Source organism: Coregonus clupeaformis, chromosome 28 (genome assembly GCF_020615455.1).
Source record: "Coregonus clupeaformis isolate EN_2021a chromosome 28, ASM2061545v1, whole genome shotgun sequence".
NCBI lineage: Eukaryota > Metazoa > Chordata > Actinopteri > Salmoniformes > Salmonidae > Coregonus > Coregonus clupeaformis.
In genome coordinates this window covers 2,469,044-2,488,991 of record NC_059219.1, presented here as the reverse complement: position 1 = coordinate 2,488,991, position 19,948 = coordinate 2,469,044, and the positions used below count along the sequence as shown (strand labels likewise).

At 42.5% G+C, this 19,948-nt stretch overlaps 1 protein-coding gene across 1 annotated transcript; it reads left to right on the top strand.

Moving 5' to 3' along the window:
* Positions 1 to 12,032: 12,032 nt before the first annotated feature.
* LOC121543654 (leiomodin-2) lies at positions 12,033 to 16,826 on the top strand. The gene is made up of 4 exons (XM_041853695.2): positions 12,033 to 13,035; positions 13,308 to 14,045; positions 14,185 to 14,814; positions 16,427 to 16,826. The coding sequence occupies exons 1-4, from the start codon at positions 12,757 to 12,759 to the stop codon at positions 16,478 to 16,480; spliced, it is 1,701 nt and encodes a 566-aa protein (XP_041709629.2). The 5' UTR covers positions 12,033 to 12,756; the 3' UTR covers positions 16,481 to 16,826.
* The last annotated feature ends 3,122 nt before the right edge of the window (positions 16,827 to 19,948 follow it).

Sequence of the window (19,948 nt, the reverse complement as noted above, 5' to 3'; positions counted from 1 at the left end):
AACAAATCAAAATATGTTTTACATTTGAATTCTTCAAATAGCCACCCTTTGCTTTGATGACAGCTTTGCACACGCTTGGCATTCTCTCAACCAGCTTCATGAGGTAGTCACCTGGAATGCATTTCAATTAACAGGTGTGCCTTCTTAAAAGTTAATTTGTGGAATTTCTTTCCTCCTTAATGCGTTTGAGTCAATCAGTTGTGTTGTGTTGTGACAGACCTATTTGGTAAAAGTCCAAGTCCATATTATGGCAAGAACAGCTCAAAGAAGCAAAGAGAAACGACAGTCCATCGTTACTTTAAGACATGAAGGTCATTCAATAAAGAACATTTCAAGAACTTTGAAAGTTTCTTCAAGTGCAGTCGCAAAAACCATCAAGCGCTATGATGAAACTGGCTCTCATGAGGACCGCCACAGGAATGGAAAACCCAGAGTTACCTCTGCTGCAGAGGATAAGCTCATTAGAGTTACCAGCCTCAGAAATTGCAACCCAAATAAATGCTTCACAGAGTTCAAGTAACAGACACATCTCAACATCAACTGTTCAGAGGAGACTGTGTGAATCAGGCCTTCATCGTCGAATTGCTGCAAAGAAACCACTACTAAAGGACACCAAAAAGAAGAAGAAACTTGCTTGGGCCAAGAAACACAAGCAATGGACATTAGACCGGTGAAAATTTGTCCTTTGGTCTGGAGTCCAAATTTGAGATTTTTGGTTCCAACCGCTGTGTCTTTGTGAGATGCAATGTGGGTGAACGGATGATCTCTGCATGTGTATTTCCCACCGTAAAGCATGGAGGAGGAGATGTTATGGTGTGGGGGTGCTTTGCTGGTGACACTGTCTGTGATTTATTTAGAATTCAAGGCACACTTAACCAGCATGGCTACCACAGCATTCTGCAGCGATACGCCATCCCATCTGGTTTGGGCTTAGTGGGACTATCATTTGTTTTTCAACAGGACAATGACCCAACACACCTCCAAGCTGTGTAAGGGATATTTTACCAAGAAGGAGAGTGATGGAGTGCTGCATCAGATGACCTGGCCTCCACAATCCCCCGACCTCAACCAAATTGAGATGGTTTGGGATGAGTCAGACCGCAGAGTGAAGGAAACACAGCCAACAAGTGCTCAGCATATGTGGGAACTCCTTCAAGACTGTTGGTAAAGCATTCGAGGTGAAGCTGGTTGAGAGAATGCAAAGAGTGTGCAAAGCTGTCATCAAGGCAAAGGGTGGCTATTTGAAGAATCTCAAATATATTTTGATTTGTTTAACACAGTTTTGGTTACTACATGATTCCATATGTGTTATTTCATAGTTTTGATGTCTTCACTATTATTCTACATTGTAGAAAATAGTAAAAATAAAGAAAAACCCTTGAATGAGTAGGTGTTCTAAAACTTTTGACCGGTAGTGTATATAGTTGAATCATCAGCATACATGGACACACAGGCTTTTTTTAATGCCAGTGGCAGGTCATTGGTAAAAATAGAAAAGAGTAGAGTGCCTAGAGAGTTGCCCTGTGGTACAACACACCCTACATGTTTGACATTAGAGATACTTCCATTAAAGAAAACCATCTGAGTTATATTCGATAGATAGCTCTGAATCCATTATATGGCAGAGGTTGAAAAGCCATAAACCATACGTTTTCTCAACAACAGGTTATATGGTCAATAATATCAAAGGCAGCACTGAAATCTAACAGTACAGCTCCCACAATCTTCTTATTATATAAATGTATTTCAACCAATTATCAGTCATTTGTTTCAGTGCAGTACATGTTGAGTGCCCTTCTCTATAAGCATGCTGAAAGTCTGTTGTCAATTTGTTTACAGAGAAATAGCATTGTATTTGGTCATACACATTTTTATCCAACAGTTTGCTAAAAGCTGGCAGCAAGCTGATAGGTCTGCTGTTAGAACCAGTAAAGGCCGCTTTACCACTCTTGGGTAGCGGAATGACTTTGGCTTCCCTCCAGGCCTGAGGACAAACACCTTCCTCTAGACTCAGATTAAAGATATGACAGATAGGAGTGGCCATAGAGTCAGCTACCATCCTCAGTAGCGTTCCATCTAAGTTTTCAATGCCAGGAGGTTTGTCATTATTGATCGATAACAATAATGTTTCCACCTCTCCCACACTAACTTCACAAAATTCTTCTTTCATTATTTGACGCGTGAATATGATGTCTCACTGTTCGTTGTTGGCATTTCCTGCTGAAGTATGCCCACTTTGCCAATGAAGTAATCATTAAAATAATTGGCAACATGAAATAGTTTTGCGATGAATAAGCCATCTAGATTAGGGTTGAAGTGAAAACCTACAGGACGGTAGCTCTCCAGAAACAGGTTTGGAGAACCCTGCCATAGACCTTCTCTCTGGTCATACCAAAGAGAATACTACGAGTACTATGAGTACTATGAGTACTACAAGTCTTTGGTCATCTACCTAAACAGCCTGGCCTCAGAGCCATACGAAACATACTTACGCATTTTTTTAGCACCTCCGAGACATATGATACCTACTAATGGTCTAGTTACTTGAGACAGAAACGAAAGTAGGGAAGTTGGTCAAGGAGGATGGGTGAGTGTAATCCGCAACCATCTAGCAATCCAAAGGTTGCGCGTTCGAGTTGTGTCGGAGACAACTGTAGGATTTGAGCTCATCTTTCCCCTAACCCTTATTCTAAACTTAACCTAATTCACCTAACCTGCTATGTAAATTCGCCCAACCTTTGTCGTTTTTGTTCCCCTAATCTTTCACATAAATTATCTTAACCTTTGTCATTAGTTCACCTAACCAACAACTTAAATTCTCCTCATAATTCTCCTTTGTTGTTACAACGCAACAAGCAACCTGGTCTCAGAGAAAGAAGTATAATACGATAATGATTATCATCCAATTCACATGCTATTGTATGACCAGGTAAGACATATCCCACTTGGCACAAACTAGTTGAATCAACCTTGTTTCAACGTAATAGTCAATGTATTGTGACATGGAATCTATGTGGAAAATACATTGGATTTGAAAAAAAATCATCAATGTAAACTGCTGTTTTGAGGGTGAAATTTCAAACACAGGATTATGTCATCATGTTAACCAAATTTCAACATAGACAAACCTTGTATAAAAAATGTTGAATTTGTACCTTTAAAACAACGTCAGATCTTCAACGTTATATCCACTATCAGAAAGAAAAAAAAACATGCTGGACAGCACCTCCTACTGGAGAATTGATCTATCTACAGCTACCCTTTGGTCTCCCATCCAGGGTTTTAACCAAGCCCAGCCCAGCTATTTGTCACTGACTATTACCAATGTGCTATCGTGAGAGTGATTGTTGAGAGATCTCCACTTAAAAACTAAATAGATTCACCGTTGCTATTGAAGTCATTCCAAAGGGTAGGTTTAACAGATCATTACATTTTACATTTTAGTCATTTAGCAGACGCTCTTATCCAGAGCAACTTACAGTTAGGGAGTGCATACATTTTCATACTGGCCCCCCGTGGGAATTGAACCCACAACCCTGGCGTTGCAAATGCCATGCTCTACCAACTGAGCTACATCATCAATTATGTTTTTCAATGACATTTGTTCTGTAGGATAAATAGACAATCCAGTCAGTCAATGCCCCTTCAGGGGTTATGGAGTACAGTGAGGGAAAAAAGTATTTGATCCCCTGCTGATTTTGTATGTTTGCCCACTGACAAAGAAATGATCAGTCTATAATTTTAATGGTAGGTTTATTTGAACAGTGGGAGACAGAATAACAACAACAAAATCCAGAAAAACGCATGTCAAAAATGTTAGAAATGTATTTGCATTTTAATGAGGGAAATAAGTATTTGACCCCCTCTCAATCAGAAAGATTTCTGGCTGCCAGGTGTCTTTTATACAGGTAACGAGCTGAGATTAGGGGCACACTCTTAAAGGGAGTGCTCCTAATCTCAGTTTGTTACCTGTATAAAAGATACCTGTCCACAGAAGCAATCAATCAATCAGATTCCAAACTCTCCACCATGGCCAAGACCAAAGAGCTCTCCAAGGATGTCAGGGACAATATTGTAGACCTACACAAGGCTGGAATGGGCTACAAGACAATCGCCAAGCAGCTTGGTGAGAAGGTGACAACAGTTGGTGCGATTATTCGCAAATGGAAGAAACACAAAATAACTGTCAATCTCCCTCGGCCTGGGGCTCCATGCAAGATCTCACCTCGTGGAGTTGCAATGATCATGAGAACGGTGAGGAATCAGCCCAGAACTACACGGGAGGATCTTGTCAATGATCTCAAGGCAGCTGGGACCATAGTCACCAAGAAAACAATTGGTATTACACTACGCCGTGAAGGACTGAAATCCTGCAGCGCCCGCAAGGTCCCCCTGCTCAAGAAAGCACATATAAATGCCCGTCTGAAGTTTGCCAATGAACATCTGAATGATTCAGAGGAGAACTGGGTGAAAGTGTTGTGGTCAGATGATACCAAAATGGAGCTCTTTGGCATCAACTCAATTCGCTGTGTTTGGAGGAGGAGGAATGCTGCCTATGACCCCAAGAACACCATCCCCACCTTCAAACATGGAGGTGGAAACATTATGCTTTGGGGGTGTTTTTCTGCTAAGGGGACAACTTCACCGCATCAAAGGGACGATGGACGGGGCCATGTACCGTCAAATCTTGGGTGAGAACCTCCTTCCCTCAGCCAGGGCATTGAAAATGGGTCGTGGATGGGTATTCCAGCATGACAATGACCCAAAACACATGGCCAAGGCAACAAAGGAGTGTCTCAAGAAGAAGCACATTAAGGTCCTGGAGTGGCCTAGCCAGTCTCCAAACCTTAATTCCATTGAAAATCTGTGGAGGGAGCTGAAGGTTCGAGTTGCCAAACGTCAGCCTCGAAATCTTAATGACTTGGAGAAAATCTGCAAAGAGGAGTGGGACAAAATCCCTCCTGAGATGTGTGCAAATATGGTGGCCAACTACAAGAAACGTCTGACCTCTGTGATTGCCAACAAGGGTTTTGCCACCAAGTACTAAGTCATGTTTTGCAGAGGGGTCAAATACTTATTTCCCTCATTAAAATGCAAATCATTTCATAACATTTTTGACATGTGTTTTTCTGGATTTTTTGTTGTTATTCTGTCTCTCACTGTTCAAATAAACCTACCATTAAAATTATAGACTGATAATTTCTTTGTCAGTGGGCAAACGTACAAAATCAGCAGGGGATCAAATACTTTTTTCCCTCACTGTATGCAATGTTACTTAAAAATAACATTCTAATAGAAAATGGTAGCTTGTAGCTATTTAGGCCTGTATAGCATTTGCAGTCTTGAACAGCTATTGTTTCAATTCAACACAGAATTCAACAAAAAATTGACAATCCAATAGGCCTAGCATTTCAAGCTCTGGTTGATTTTAACTGTAATGATATTTAGAGATATTGAATTGTGTTTGCCTGTCAACGCATCCAAATATCAACATTTGAAGGAGATATATATTTTTGCTTGGATAGTTCCATCTGTGCCACTGAATTAGTCTGGCTTTAATTCCAGTTTGTCTACAAATTAATGATTGATAAGTTGGATTCACATCTCCATCTCAACCAAAAATCTAAGTAAAACAAATAGGACTAAATCAATATTTAAAGTGCATTTAAAGTGTGATATGATTTGATTTAGTCCTATTCTTTAACTGTGATTTTTGGTTGAGATGGAGACGTGAATTATTCATTTGTAGACAAACTGGAATTAAAGCCAGTCAGTGGCACAGAAAATAAATCTCCTTCAAATGTTGATATTTGGTTGCGTTGCCATCTAAACACAATTCAATATTACTTTTAAAATATAGTAAATAGCCTAAAGTTAAGGCTATCTTACAAACGAATGTAACATTCAACCTTAAAATGAGTAACACATCTATGGCCACATTTTGAGGTTACTGGAACTATACAGTTCTATTTATGTAATCAGCTAGAGCGTGCATGTTCAAGATAGCATGCATAGGTTGTCGCAGGTCTGTGGAGATCTTCACAATTGCTTTTAAAATCTGTGCAGAATCTCGAACGGCATTTATCACTTGCACCATGTACTTCTAATGTCATTTCAACTGCAATCCAGGTCATTTGGTTCTGCTATTAGATGAAGCACAGTGAAAATACATTAATATGTTGTATAAATAAAGAAAATGTATGACATTTTATTCCCATTTAAACTATGCTGTGCTTTTAAATGGTTGAAAGCGCAGTGATAGACATTTGGATGTTACATGTCTTTTGAACGTAATTTTGCTTACTGGGACTAGTCTAATTTTGCAGGTGGCATTTCTTGGTCTCGCCTAGGGCAACAGAAGAGCAAGGACCTACTGACAGTAGCGCCTCTCTGGGTGTCATTACACAACACAATAAAATGTATTGTCCCCTAGGGAAAAATTTAATGGACACACAATTCTGCTGTACACAGAAATAGATGTCGAGAAAGGTCTTATAGGTTCCACATCATTGCCCACTGCCTGAAACAGTATGAACACATCATACATCTACGCATATCAACCCTATTTTGGATTTCTGGACATGGGCACCTACAGGATCAATGTAGATCTATTTTTAGAGATGAGCAAGGCAGATTTGTTTTTAACAGGTGTAACAAGCCCTTTACCCAAAGAGAGTTATCACCCTAGCCTGGCTGATGTGACCAATGTGACAGCGCAGGGAGAGCTGTGACACACTAGTCTGGAAAGGAGGCTGTGTATTAATGCCGTATTCGCTCAGAAATTGAGCAACGGGTTTGATTTGAAAATCCAACAGTTGTAATGGAAGGGGATGTCACTCTGGGGCTGTGTGGCTGTGCCTATTGGTGTTTGAGTGAGAAAGACACAGAGGAGAACCAACCAGTAAAAGCACAGCCCCCTTCATTATCGACTCATTGCGCCCACAACATCAAAGAGCCATTCCAGACTCTGAAGTCAGGAGGACTTTGAGAGTTAGGAGTTAGCAAGAAGACTTAGACTGACAGAATGGAAGAGCTTCTACAAAGCTCCATAGATAAACAGACCATTTTTGTTCTCCAACCAAATACTATTTTTCATTCAGACAGAGAGGTGACGTATAAAGAGGTCTGCTTAAAAGCCCAAAGCCAGCAGTGTATAGCAGAGAGAGATAGAGAGCATCCCGCTGCCTTGTCTGCCAGCTCTCAGAAAAGCTCCTCCACTCTACTCTGACAAGCCTAAAATGATAACATAACCCTCTTTGAAATAAGCCCACTGACGCAATCATCTATTGTTATCCCCAGTATTTCAGGAACCATTTTACTAAATCAAAGCCCACTAAAAGATACAGATCTACTTCCACATTATTGCTATATTAGTCTGCTTCATAGTGGCGATTTTAGCATGTAAATCTTGGTGGGGCAAACCAATTTTTTTTGGTGGGGTGGGGGGAGGGGGGCAGCAAAGCCACAACAGAACACTAAACAATACATTAATTACACTATAACAGTGACAAACGGTGCACACAAACTATTAGGGCCTAAAGCTGTCCCAACAGCAGAGTCCCAACAGCAGTCCCAACACCTTACCACTGCTACACCTGGCTATCAGCGGAGCCTTGTCTGGCAGTGAAACAGTTAATTCAGCCTCATTTATTGACTTTTAAAAAACCATAGCTGATATGGCTGACTTGCTTAAACGAATGTGGTTTCTACTAACAATTGAGATGTACAAACTATGGCATAAGGGGACGACAAGTGGATAAGAGGCAATCCGTAATTTCGATTAAGACATTAATGAGCGAGCTAGGACGGACATAGTCAATATAACTATTTGTTCAGCACTTTTGAAATGTACAGCGACAGAATTCAGGACATGGGCCGTTCTTACAGTATTCTCCCTGTACACCAAGTCAGAACCATTAGATAAAGGGGGCATATAAGCAGACAATGAAAGCTCTTACAATATTAGATGATTACATTTCTCTAAAACAGGTTATAGGCTACATGTGCACCACCAAGTCAGAACAGTAGGTGAAATTACAGTTTTTTCCAACTGCTTACACACGTTTTCAAAACTATGTCTCCTTTTTTCAAAACTCTACACACAATTGACAAAACTGCACACACAAAATGCAAAATGCCTCACATCGCCTTCAAAATGTAACACTGCATTCAAAATGCCATAAACACATGTCAGAATGAAGCATTTGCATCAAATGGCAAACACTTCTTTCATAATAGTACATTTTTGGATATACCATGTAAACACTGTTGTTCTAAATCTAAAGCTCTTTGGTCTTTCATAGGCTTATATCTACATTTCAATACAATGTTCTACAGGGAAAGTAATCTGCTGAGAGGGGTAACAAGTACACTGTAAACACCAATGCAATGTAGAAACAGAAAATATTTATTAGGCCAAACAGTAGCATACAGTAGCATACAACAAAACCATAAACATATGTAAACCAAAAATACATTCTTTAGAATACAGTAAAGAACACAATTGTCTGTGTGGGATCCCGGGGGGGCAGTCCAGGAATTGGTAGGGGGGGCAATCACCAGTGCTAAGCTACGCTTCATCTCTTCTCCGGGCTGGGTCTGGCCACAATACTTCGTCCACATCACAAGATAAGTTTTCTCTTGCCAAACATCAAGGGAAGTATCTCCTAGCATGGCGTATCCAACCTTGGACAGAGGCAACCTCTATGTCCCCACATGCGTCCTCCATTGCCTGGAGAAGCGGCATGCGGGCATAGGGTTGGCAATCATACACTTTCCAGCGCCAGGCTGAGAAGAATTCCTCTATGGGATTTAGAAAAGGTGAATATGGGGGTAGGTACAAAACTACAAATTGTGGATGGGTGGCAAACCAGTTTTGGACCAGAACAGCCCGGTGAAAACTAACACTGTCCCATATAACCACAAATCTAGGAGGCTCCTTATCTGGATCAGGGACAAGCATTGTGTAAATTGCATCCAGAAAAGTGAGCATGTGGCCGGTGTTGTACGGACCCAGTGTGGCATTGTGATGGAGGACCCCGTTTTGAGTGATGGCAACACACATAGTTATATTACCCCCACGCTGTCCAGGGACATTGGTAATTGCCCTCTGTCCAATTACATTTCTTCCGCGGCGCCTGGTTTTGCTGAGGTTGAAGCCAACCTCATCCACATAAATAAATTAATGGCGAATTACATGGGCATCCATCTCCAATACTCTCTGTAACAGACAAAAGGATATACAGATGAGTAAATATGGTATGTCTGAAGTACTGGAAGTAGTGTTGCATACATACCTCTACTAAGTCATGTCGCAGATTCTTGACTCTGTCAGAGTTTCTCTCAAATGGCACCTTGTAAAGTTGTTTCATTGTCACTTGGTGCCGTTGGAGGATGCGTTGTATGGTCGACAGGTTTACAGCATTGATGTTGTTAAATATGGTGTCATTATTCAAGATATGCTCTCTTATCTCTCGATTCCTAATTGCATTGTTGGCCAAAACCATATTTATAGTTGCAGTCTCTTGTACATCTGTAAACAAGCGTCCTCGTCCTCCATGATGTCTTTGCCTTTCCACTCTGTTCAGAATTCAAACACAGCATGTGTTCAGCATAGGAACTGTAAACAATGTACAAATAAATGTAGGACAGCATGGTAACCAACCTCATTCATTCAATGCAGTGCAGTAAATGGATGGCTTAGAGTTACAAATGTTTATGCAATACTATGCAGTCATACGTATTTTACAGTACATTACTATAATGATAAAATAGTCATTAGATAGTTGCATACCTGTTCTCATTTCTGAAGGTTTGGATTATGGACGCCACTGTAAATAGACTCTCAGTCCAGCCTCTCTCATGGTCAAACTGTGGTTGATCACATGATCAACAAGTGTTGCCCTATTTTTATCAGAGATGGCTCTCCTTCCTTCTCTTCTTTGCCCTCGTCCTCTTCTTCCTCTTCCTCTTCCTCTTCTTCCTCCTACTCCTCCTCCTCCTCCTCCTCCTCCTCCTCTTCCAACTCTTCGTCTTTGAATTTGTCCTCGTTGTTGTCCCCTGCCTCTCCCTCCTACTCCTCTTGCTCTCCGTCCATTGTTGGCATCCATTGTTCAAAACAGGTAATCTGACCTTTGACCTATTTATAGGCCTATACTACAGTAAAGCAGTGATTGGTTAGTGATCAGTTAAGCAATTAGTGTTTGCAAATGTGAGGAGTGTGTGTGTGACCTGGTGAATAAGTGTAGCATTTTGATTGGTTGTGTTTGGAAAAGGAAAGCAAGTCACTTCCTGTTAGATTTTTGTGCTTTAGGTAGAAAATTGTGTGTAGTGTTTTATGCAATTGACAACTGAGTCAAAGGCTGAGAAATAGCTTATGGTTTTGGAGATTTGGTGTGTAGTTTTGCACTTTGAGTGAGAGGTTTCAAAAATCGTGTGACATGAAAAGATTTTGTGTGTAAGCAGTTGGAAAAAATTGTAAGAGGGGAAAATAGACCAAGTTATTAGGGTGAGGCACATGGGCTACTAACAGCTTACTACACAACATACACTTAGTATTACTTTCTTAGCTACAGTATGCATATCTTCCTGGCATATTACATAATTTATGCAGCAGCATACAATACATTTTTGGACTCACCTTGTTGTGCTATGCTCACTTGAACAGGAAGGTGGCGCGGCAGTCCTTCAAGGGCAAATTTTGTCATCAAACTTTGTCATCAAAGTCTGGCATTCTCTAGATCTATGGTGCTTTCAAGACAACTGGGAACTCGGAAAAAAAACAAGGTCGAATCATGATGACGTCAGGGATCTTCAGGTCGTAGCTCTTGAAAAGGGCCCAAGTTCCCGACTTACAATTCCGAGTTGGATGACCTTTCAAAATGTATTTTCCCAGTCAGAACTAGTTTTTTCTTGAGTTCCCAGTTGTCTTGAACTCACTGAAGTCAGATTTCCCAGTTCCGAGTTAACAGTTGTTTTGAGCGCGGCAGAAATCATGCTGCATTGACAGCATGGCCAATGTTGAATGTTTATCATTTTAAGCTTGGAAAAGAGACCCTTAAGCCCAGACTTGGGACCACACACCCACTCCACTGAATAGCAGGCTAGTGATTGCTTTGCAATGCTTGCAGTTAGCCACTGATTGTTGAACTTGTTGTGTAATGTTTATGTCCAATGGCCGATGAGCACGATACGTTTTATCTATAATTTCTCTTCATTATTTCTCTTCATATGACAAGGATTAAAAAGGATTTGCCAGTAGATTGTTAACTTGATTCATGATGATGACTGCTAGCTAAAATTTTGAAAGTATGATGTTGACATGATCAGTCCAATCAAAGCTACTGTAGATATAACATGTTCTGTTCTTGAACCTCCTTGGATGGGCACTTCTAATGTAACTCTATGGCAGCACTCAAGGGGCTTGATAATTCAAGCTCTACCCTTAGATTTGGCGGTGACGTAGTGTCCCCATGAGTGACAAAACACTGAGCCAATCATGGCGCATCTAGAGAACATTACCAACCCCTATGCTCCGTATTTTCCATTGGCTGGCCCACCACCACAGCAAGCACTGAGCTAGGCTGAAACACCTGCATTTTGGAGCTGCCTTACTCAAGAAAGCAAAAAAGAGACCATGTTTGTATGCGGCTTTATTAACTCAATGATTTATTTTTATTCTTTTTTTACATTGTTTGCAAACTGATATGTGACACGTATTAATGCCAAAATAACATGCATTTTTAACATATTTTATTTTCTTTTTTAAATTGCTACAAAAGTGGGGGTCGCCAGATGTGGGTGTCGCCAATGATGTGTTGCCACTGGCTCCATAGAAACATACTGTATGTTACCGTAGAAACCATGCTATCTGTAGTAGTTAATCCCACGGGATGGCCAGTTGTGTCACACAACAATGTTGAGTGGTGATAAAGACACTTGAAAAGTCACAATTTCAATACGGACCTACTTCACTCTGTCCCCTATCAGATAAACAACCACTCATATCTGAAATGACACCCTTTTCCTTATATAGTGCACTACATTTGAACAGAGCCACCTAGGGAAAACTGTACTATTTGAGACACATTTATGTAATGGTGTGCATCTCTGTGTGTCTCTGAGTCTGGATGTCTTTATATGTCTGTGGGTTTCTCTGTGTGTGATATCCCTCTGTGTGTGTAAACATGTGTCTCTATCTGTTGGTCACTATGAGTTCTGCTTGTTGTTGTGTGTCTCTATGACTCTCTGTGTGTCTCTCTTGGGTCCGGTTGGGCTTTTCTTGGCCATGAACAATGTGGCCGCTGCTGGGATCTGCTGACAGGCCTGACCAGGGCCGCTCTGCTCTCTGAGCTCACATGCTTTTTGTGGCTCTAGTCTATCTCTCTGAGCAGCGCCTCCCAAAAAAGCACTGTGCATCATGGTCCGACGCTTTGTTGCACTCCACTGATCCCTCTCTTAAGGCCTCTGCAGCAGCTGGAGAGATTAGAAGAAAGGAGAACAGGACACACTCACACACACACCACTGACACAGACACCCCAGCTAGGCCCCTTGCACACACACCACTGGTACTGTTCTCACTGAAGCAGTAGAGGACAAACAGATCAGGCTGAGACTGAACTTGACTGGACCCACACCTCCAGAAAGACTCCACTGACCGGAAACCTATCCCAGAAAGATCCCACCCTGATCGGACTCGTACGGCACACAGAGCCCCATCTACCTGGAGCCCAACACAGGGGCCAACCTCTTCAGCAATGAACAGTTTTGGGTACCGTCGGGAGCTGAGTAAGTATGAGGATGTGGATGAGGATGAACTACTGGCTTCTCTCAGCCCAGAGGAGCTAGCAGAGCTGGAGATGGAGCTGGCAGACATAGACCCTGATGCCAACGTGCCCATCGGCCTGAGACAAAGGGACCAGACGGAGAAGACACCCACTGGCACCTTCTGTAGAGAGTCTCTGTTGAAGTACTGGGAGAAGGAGACCAAGAGGATACTGGAGGATGAGAGAGGGGAAGCCAGCAGCCCCAAACAGGTCAGTGATCAGGAGAGAGTCTGAACTCAGCTAGCTTGCTACTCTCAGATCTATATGGATAACCTTCAATTCTGTTTGACCAATGAAGAAGATTAATTATTCAATAATGATCACTTTCTGGTACAATGGAGAACCAGTTAGGACATTCACACAAAATAATGCAAATCTTATATCCCGTTTAGGTCTAACTTTAGACATAATACAGTTATAACAGAACACGACCATGTGTCTGAGTCAGATTAATGAGAGATTTACACCTTATGTCTAAACAGGAAGACGATGATGATGCTGAAAAGAGTGAGGAAGAATGCATGACAGAAAGCAACAGCGAAGCAGAGGAGGAGAAGGATGACGAGAACAAGAAAGAAAATAAAGATTATCAAGAGGAAGAAGAAGAAGAAGAGGAGGAGGAGGAGGAGGAGGAGGAGGAGGAGGAGGAGGAGGAGGAGGAGGAGGAGGAAGCTGAAACAGAGGATGAGGAGGATGAAGAGGAGCCAGAAGAGGAGAGGCCTAAAGCAGCACACCCAAAGGATTCTTGTCCTCCATCACCACTGTCAGTCGTCATCTCCTCCCCCAGCCTCCTGAGACCCCCAAGGGTGGAGCCTATGAGACTAACCCCGCCCCCACCTCCACTTGACACCAACGCCGACGGCAACCCAACAGTTGTCGACGAGGCCCTGGAAAGAGTCCTTAGTAACGACCCTGAGCTCAAAGAGGTCAACCTCAACAACATCGAGGACATCTCACAGGACAGTCTAATCCAGTTTGCTGAGGCACTGCGCTCCAACACACACGTGCGTGTCTTTAGCCTTGCCAACACGCATGCTGACGACCCTGTGGCGCTGGCCATTGCCAAGACACTGCGAGAAAACACATCCATTGTCAGCCTGAACATCGAGTCCAACTATGTGACAGGGAAAGGGGTTCTGGCCATGGTCCAGGCTCTGCCTAGCAACAGCACCCTGACCGAGCTACGCTTCCACAACCAGAGACACATGTGTGGAGGACAGGTCAGTCAGTCAGTCTGGACTTGATATTCAATCTTGATGCTGCTGCATAACACACATTTTCAATAGTAAAATCTCTCTCCCTCTCTCTCTCTCTCTCTCTCTCTCTCTCTCTCCCTCTCCTTCGCTCCCTCCCTGTCAGGTGGAGATGGAGATGGTGAAGGTTCTGAGGGAGAACCACACCCTGATCAAGCTGGGTTACCAGTTCCACCTGCCAGGCCCCCGGATGAGCATGACAGGCATCCTGACCCGTAACATGGACCGTCAGAGACAGAAACGCCTGCAGGAGCAGAGACAGAACCAGCAGGCGGGGCCAGAGGGGGCCGTTAACCCCCGTACCACCGCTCTGTTGAAGGCCACACCGGGTTCTTCGCCCTACGGTTCCCCGCAGGTGTCACCTTGGCAATCCCCCAAACTCCCCCAAAAACAGACCCCCCCTGCTCCTCCGCCGCCTCCCCCGCCCCCGCCCCCTCCCCCGCCCCCTCCCCCGCCCTGCCAGCCCCCTGCAGAGAAGATGAAGCCGACTAGGAAGATAGCGGAGGTGATCAGGCTCCACGAGGAGGTTGTTATGAAGCAGGGGAAAGGGAAGGGGAAGAAGGGGAAGAAAGGATTGAGAGAGACCAACAGTATCTTGAAGGAGCTGAAGAACGCTCTGCGGCCAGTGGCAGAGAAGAGAGAACAGGAGTACAGCAGGCCACCCACTCCACTGCGCTCTTCACACGACCAGCTCATGAACTCCATCCGCAACGCCAGTGTCCGCTCCCTCAGAAAGGTGAGATTGTGTGTGTGTGCATGTGCGTGCATGTGTGTATGCATGCACAGCCAATGAGAGTTAACAAGGGTTTAAGGGTTAAAGATGGTCGGCTGGTGAGACACCACCTGTGAGAGTTCCCAGTCTCATACGTCATCATTAGGGCCCAGAGTTATTTTCTGGTCAGGTCACATGGCTAGGAAAAACGATTGGCCCTTACCAACATGGAGGATATTCCAGCTGTATCCTGGGCTGGCTATTCCTGGACAGACACTGTATGCTCCAATGCTTCACCACCAGCCTAATAGCACTGGAAACTAATGAACATGTTTCCATCTGGAAAAGTGTCTCTTTCTGTGACAAAGCCAGCAGACTGAGACACTATGTCATCTTGTAAAATGTCAAAGACAACTCAAATAAAATGGTTGAGAGGAAGAACCTGGTCTAAACGGTCTAAGATGAATAAGGTTCTGCTTTGAGAACCTTAGGTTGCATTCTTACAGTCAAAGGGAACACATACCTAAGAGGTCAGTCTGATTTAGACAGGTGACAGAGGGACATCGCTATCTGAGTCATCTCCTGTGGTTGACATGTTATTTTCTGATGGAAGCCGATCATATGACACCTTTCCATCATCAAGCGCTGTGGTATGTCTGAACACAGCCAAACGCAACACAAGCCTTGGTTGAAGTCCCTGAGAGAGAGAGAGAGAGAGAGAGAGAGAGAGCGAGAGAGAGAGAGAGAGAGAGAGAGAGAGAGAGAGAGAGAGAGAGAGAGAGAGAGAGAGAGAGAGAGAGAGAGAGAGAGAGAGAGAGAGAGAGAGAGAGAGAGAGAGAGAGAGAGAGAGAGAGAGAGAGAGAGAGAGAGAGAGAGAGAGAGAGAAAAGAAAGGATAGAGAGAGTAGTCTAGTCTCTAATGTTTCTGTGGGCCCATTAATGTGTGGTAACTGCTTGTTATGTTGTTACTGTGGAAAATCCTGGTTGCCCTCAGAAGGCTAGGGTCTAGAGGCTGTGAATGCCTGCCACTTTACTAGAATTATAAATAGGACTGTTGGACGGCTGCTATGATAAGGGAAATAGGAAATGCCTCACAACAAAGAGTAAATGAGGATGGTCGCTAACTAACTACATGTTGGTGATGCCCCTGATTAGTCAAAGTGCAGAGTGACTTTTGTGAGAGTTGCGGGCAAAAATGTTTGATATTGCTGCTGCATTTCTGACATTTTGCGTTTGGACGGGGAAAACATTTGTTGACATGTGGCTTGATTGAACCACTTCATGCGGTAAAAGTGTGGTGATTGGTTTAAATTGTGAGCCCTCTTTTTGTAGTGAGGTGATCTGACAGTTTTATGCAGTAATATTGTGGTGATTTGACTGTTAATATATTGCGGTGATTGATCAAAATTGTCCTTGCATAATTTGTAGGGTATTGTTGATTTTGCAAACAATTTTGCAATCGCAGAATCACAAAATCCTGGAAGGACTGGATTACGGAATATATTTGTTTTCCTGCTCACATGTATTTGTCTCTGAAATAGCTCTAGCTTTCATGGAATATTTTGTTTTCGAGGAACCTAGCATAAGAAATATTCCTGTTTGATTTAACAGAAATCATTGTTGTTTTTTAATTGCAGGTGGAAGTTCCACAGAGGAAGTTTGTCTTTGTCCCTGATGAAGAGACTAGCTGATCTGAAGACACAGAGAACCAACCCCCTGAGACTACTGAGGACACATAAACAATACATTCAGATTGAACTGCTTTCCTCAGAGAAGATACTGGAAATTAACACTGTAATAACAACTTTACTTTTGGAGGGAAACAAATCTGAAATTAATATTTTTTTTAAATGTATTTATGGTGTATGCTTTAGCAGAAAGGCATTTGGTTGTCTACATTTTTGTGATGATAAACGTAAAAATTGTTGACTAAATTGTTTACTGAGGTAACCTTTTTTGTATAATTGTAAATATTGTATTTGGTGTGTGAGGAATATACTGTATGAATTGAACATGAAGATAAAAGTAACAACACAATGAAGTGTTATGGTGTTTTATTGCTGCTTAAACCATGGTACTGTCCAAAAGGTACTGTGACTGTCCAAAAGGTTCTCTACAAAATGTAACGTTCTAAAGTTTCTGTCTAAAAGGTTCTGTCCAAAAAGGTTTTGTCAAAAAAGGTTCTGTCCAAAAGCCAAAAAGTTATATCCATCTTCCTGTCGGACAGCATTCCTTGTAGAGTGCCCCCGCGTTGGGGCATGGACTCTACAAAGTGTCGAAAGCGTTGATGCTGGCCAGTGTTGACCCCAATGCTACCCACAGTTGTGTCAAGTTGGCTGGATGTCTATTGGGTGGTGGACCATTCGTGATACACACGGGAAACTGTTGAGCTTGAAATACCTAGCAGCGTTGCAGTTCTTGACACAAACCGGTGCGCCTGGCACCTACTACCATACCCCGTTCAAAGGCACTTAAATATTTTATCTTGCCCATTCACCCTCTGAATGGCACACATACACAATCCATGTCTCAATTGTCTCAAGACTTAAAAATCCATCTTTAACCCGTCTCCTTCCCTTCATCTACACTGAATGAAGTGGATTTAACAGGTGACATCAATAAGGGATCAAAGTTTCACCTGGATTCACCTGGTCAGTGTATGTCATGAAAAGTGTCATAATGTTTTTTATACTCAGTGTATTTAGCAGAGGAACACTTTACTTCCCCTGTGCATTTGTGTGTCTTCGAAGAGTTCTCTGGCCTGGTCCTAAATATACCCCATAGCTGTTAAAAGCAAACACAACACTGAAATGCTTTTGGCAGCAGCAACAACTGTCCTTGATTAACCATCCTAGCTTCCCACATGGAATTGGAAAGGACATCTAACTACGCAAAAACACGGTGTACCTCAGTTCTACTAAAGAACTGACTTGGAGAGAAACAATATTCACCACTTAGACAACACAACACTGGCACTAGACAACAAGCTTGATAAGCAATTTCAGAACAGTTTTCGGTATCATCAGGTATTATCATCAGGTGTATCTGATCTTTTCCCTAATGTGTAAACAGAAAAAAACACACATGGAACCTGATCTTTAGAGTTCAGATGTACAGTTGAAGTCGGAAGTTTACATACACCTTAGCCAAATATATTTAAATTCAGTTTTTCACAATTCCTGACATTTAATCCTAGTAAAAATTCCTGTTTTAGGTCAGTTAGGATCACCAGTTTATTTTAAGAATGTGAAACGTCAGATTAATAGTAGAGAGAATGATTTCATTCAGCTTTTATTTATTTCATCAAATTCCCAGTGGGTCAGAAGTTTACATACACTCAATTATTATTTGGTAGCATTGCCTTTAAATTGTTTACTTGGGTCAGATGTGTCGGGTAGCCTTCCACAAGCTTCCCACAATAAATTGAATGAATTTTGGCCCATTCCTCCTGACAGAGCTGGTGTAACTAAGTCAGGTTTGTAGGCCTCCTTGCTCGCACACGCTTTTTCAGTTCTGCCCACAAATGTTCTATAGGATTGAGGTCAGGGCTTTGTGATGGCCACTCCAATACCTTGACTTTGTTGTCCTTAAGCCATTTTGCCACAACTTTGGAAGTATGCTTATTCTGGTGCCATGATGATCGATGCTTGACTTCCGTTTTACAAATATTCTCGGTTTTAACTTTTACCAGCACTGTATCTGCGAGCTGTTGGCTAGAGACTTTTATTTGGTACATAAATATTTATGCGAAAAAGTACATTTTGTGTGCACAATGTCATCACACACTGCTTTTTAAACGCAACAAGTCTGTTTGGTGGAAACTGCTCATATTTTGTTTATGCGGATTTTAGAATATTCGCATGAAAATCTGTCGCAAATTGGATGGAAACCTAGCTAGTGACAGGAAACGAGCATTGCATCTGTGTGCTAGTTCAGAGGCTACATCAGTGTGAATGTGCAAATCCGATATGGGTCACATATGAAACTGTGTGGACAGTCAGAAAAAAATTGTGTATAAAAATTGTGTAAACACAGCCAATAAGAGGATGTGGGGAGAATTGGCAACTCTTAACCCTAACCCAGCTGGCAGATTGGTAAAATAACAATTAATGAAGTGTCTACTGAAAGGTCATTGGAGTTATTTTTCTAATCCCACTGCCTGGCAAACAACTGTATTTCATACATTTAAAACAAAAACAAATCATTCACTCTCTTCATCTCTCTCTTTTCATCCCTCTAACCAATCATTCCAGCTTAATCTCTTCTACATACTACAAATAGTATATGTCATGTGGACTCAGTCCGACCTCGCGGTTTCACGTGTGGACTTTTGTCATCTGTCCATGTGTTCCCATTAAGCAGTGTTGTTCCGTTGTTGCCATGCCACCTGTGCTACAGTAAGTCCCCTTGTTGTCCATGCTCTGTCCCCAGTGTATTGTCACCAAGGGTGCCCAGCTCACTGCTCAGGTGTAATTCCCATACAGTACTCGGGGCCTGGAACTGTGGATGCTGGTCCCACAGGCTTACCATGTGTACAAGGGAGCTTGGACACAGGACACACTCTAACCTGCTGCACCCTCTCCATCTTGGGCAGCTACACTGGCATCACCTGGAGCAGATTGCAATAACACCCCCAACTACTATTAAATATAAATATCAACAATGCAGGCAATCTTATTTCAGTTTGAGATCAGTTTGTGTGAGCAGACATACCAGGGGGGTTATTCAAGTATTCAGACATGCCGTGGAACATCACTGGACAGTCAGATATAAATATGAAGTGTCGATCAGACACTTCTCTGTAGCATATAGAGTTTCAAGTCTGCTCTATTCATTCAATTCTAAATGTACCATTCAAAGACCCCATGTGAATATGGCTCAGCTGTTGTCTGATCAGTCATGCTAAGCTGCTGGTGATGAGAGCGCTGGTCATCACTCACTACTGATGGAAGGGATGCCAGGGGTGCTCAGTCCGTACACACACACACACACACACACTTAGAAGAAGTCATATCCACGTGCAGGCCTTACAACGTGCTAACACATTAAAATAAGTAAACACTCAGAAGTTGCTCTCCCTCAAACAACCCTAGGCCCAAACAAACACTTATTATACGGTACATATCCTACTGTACAAAGGCTGGTCATATTTAACATTA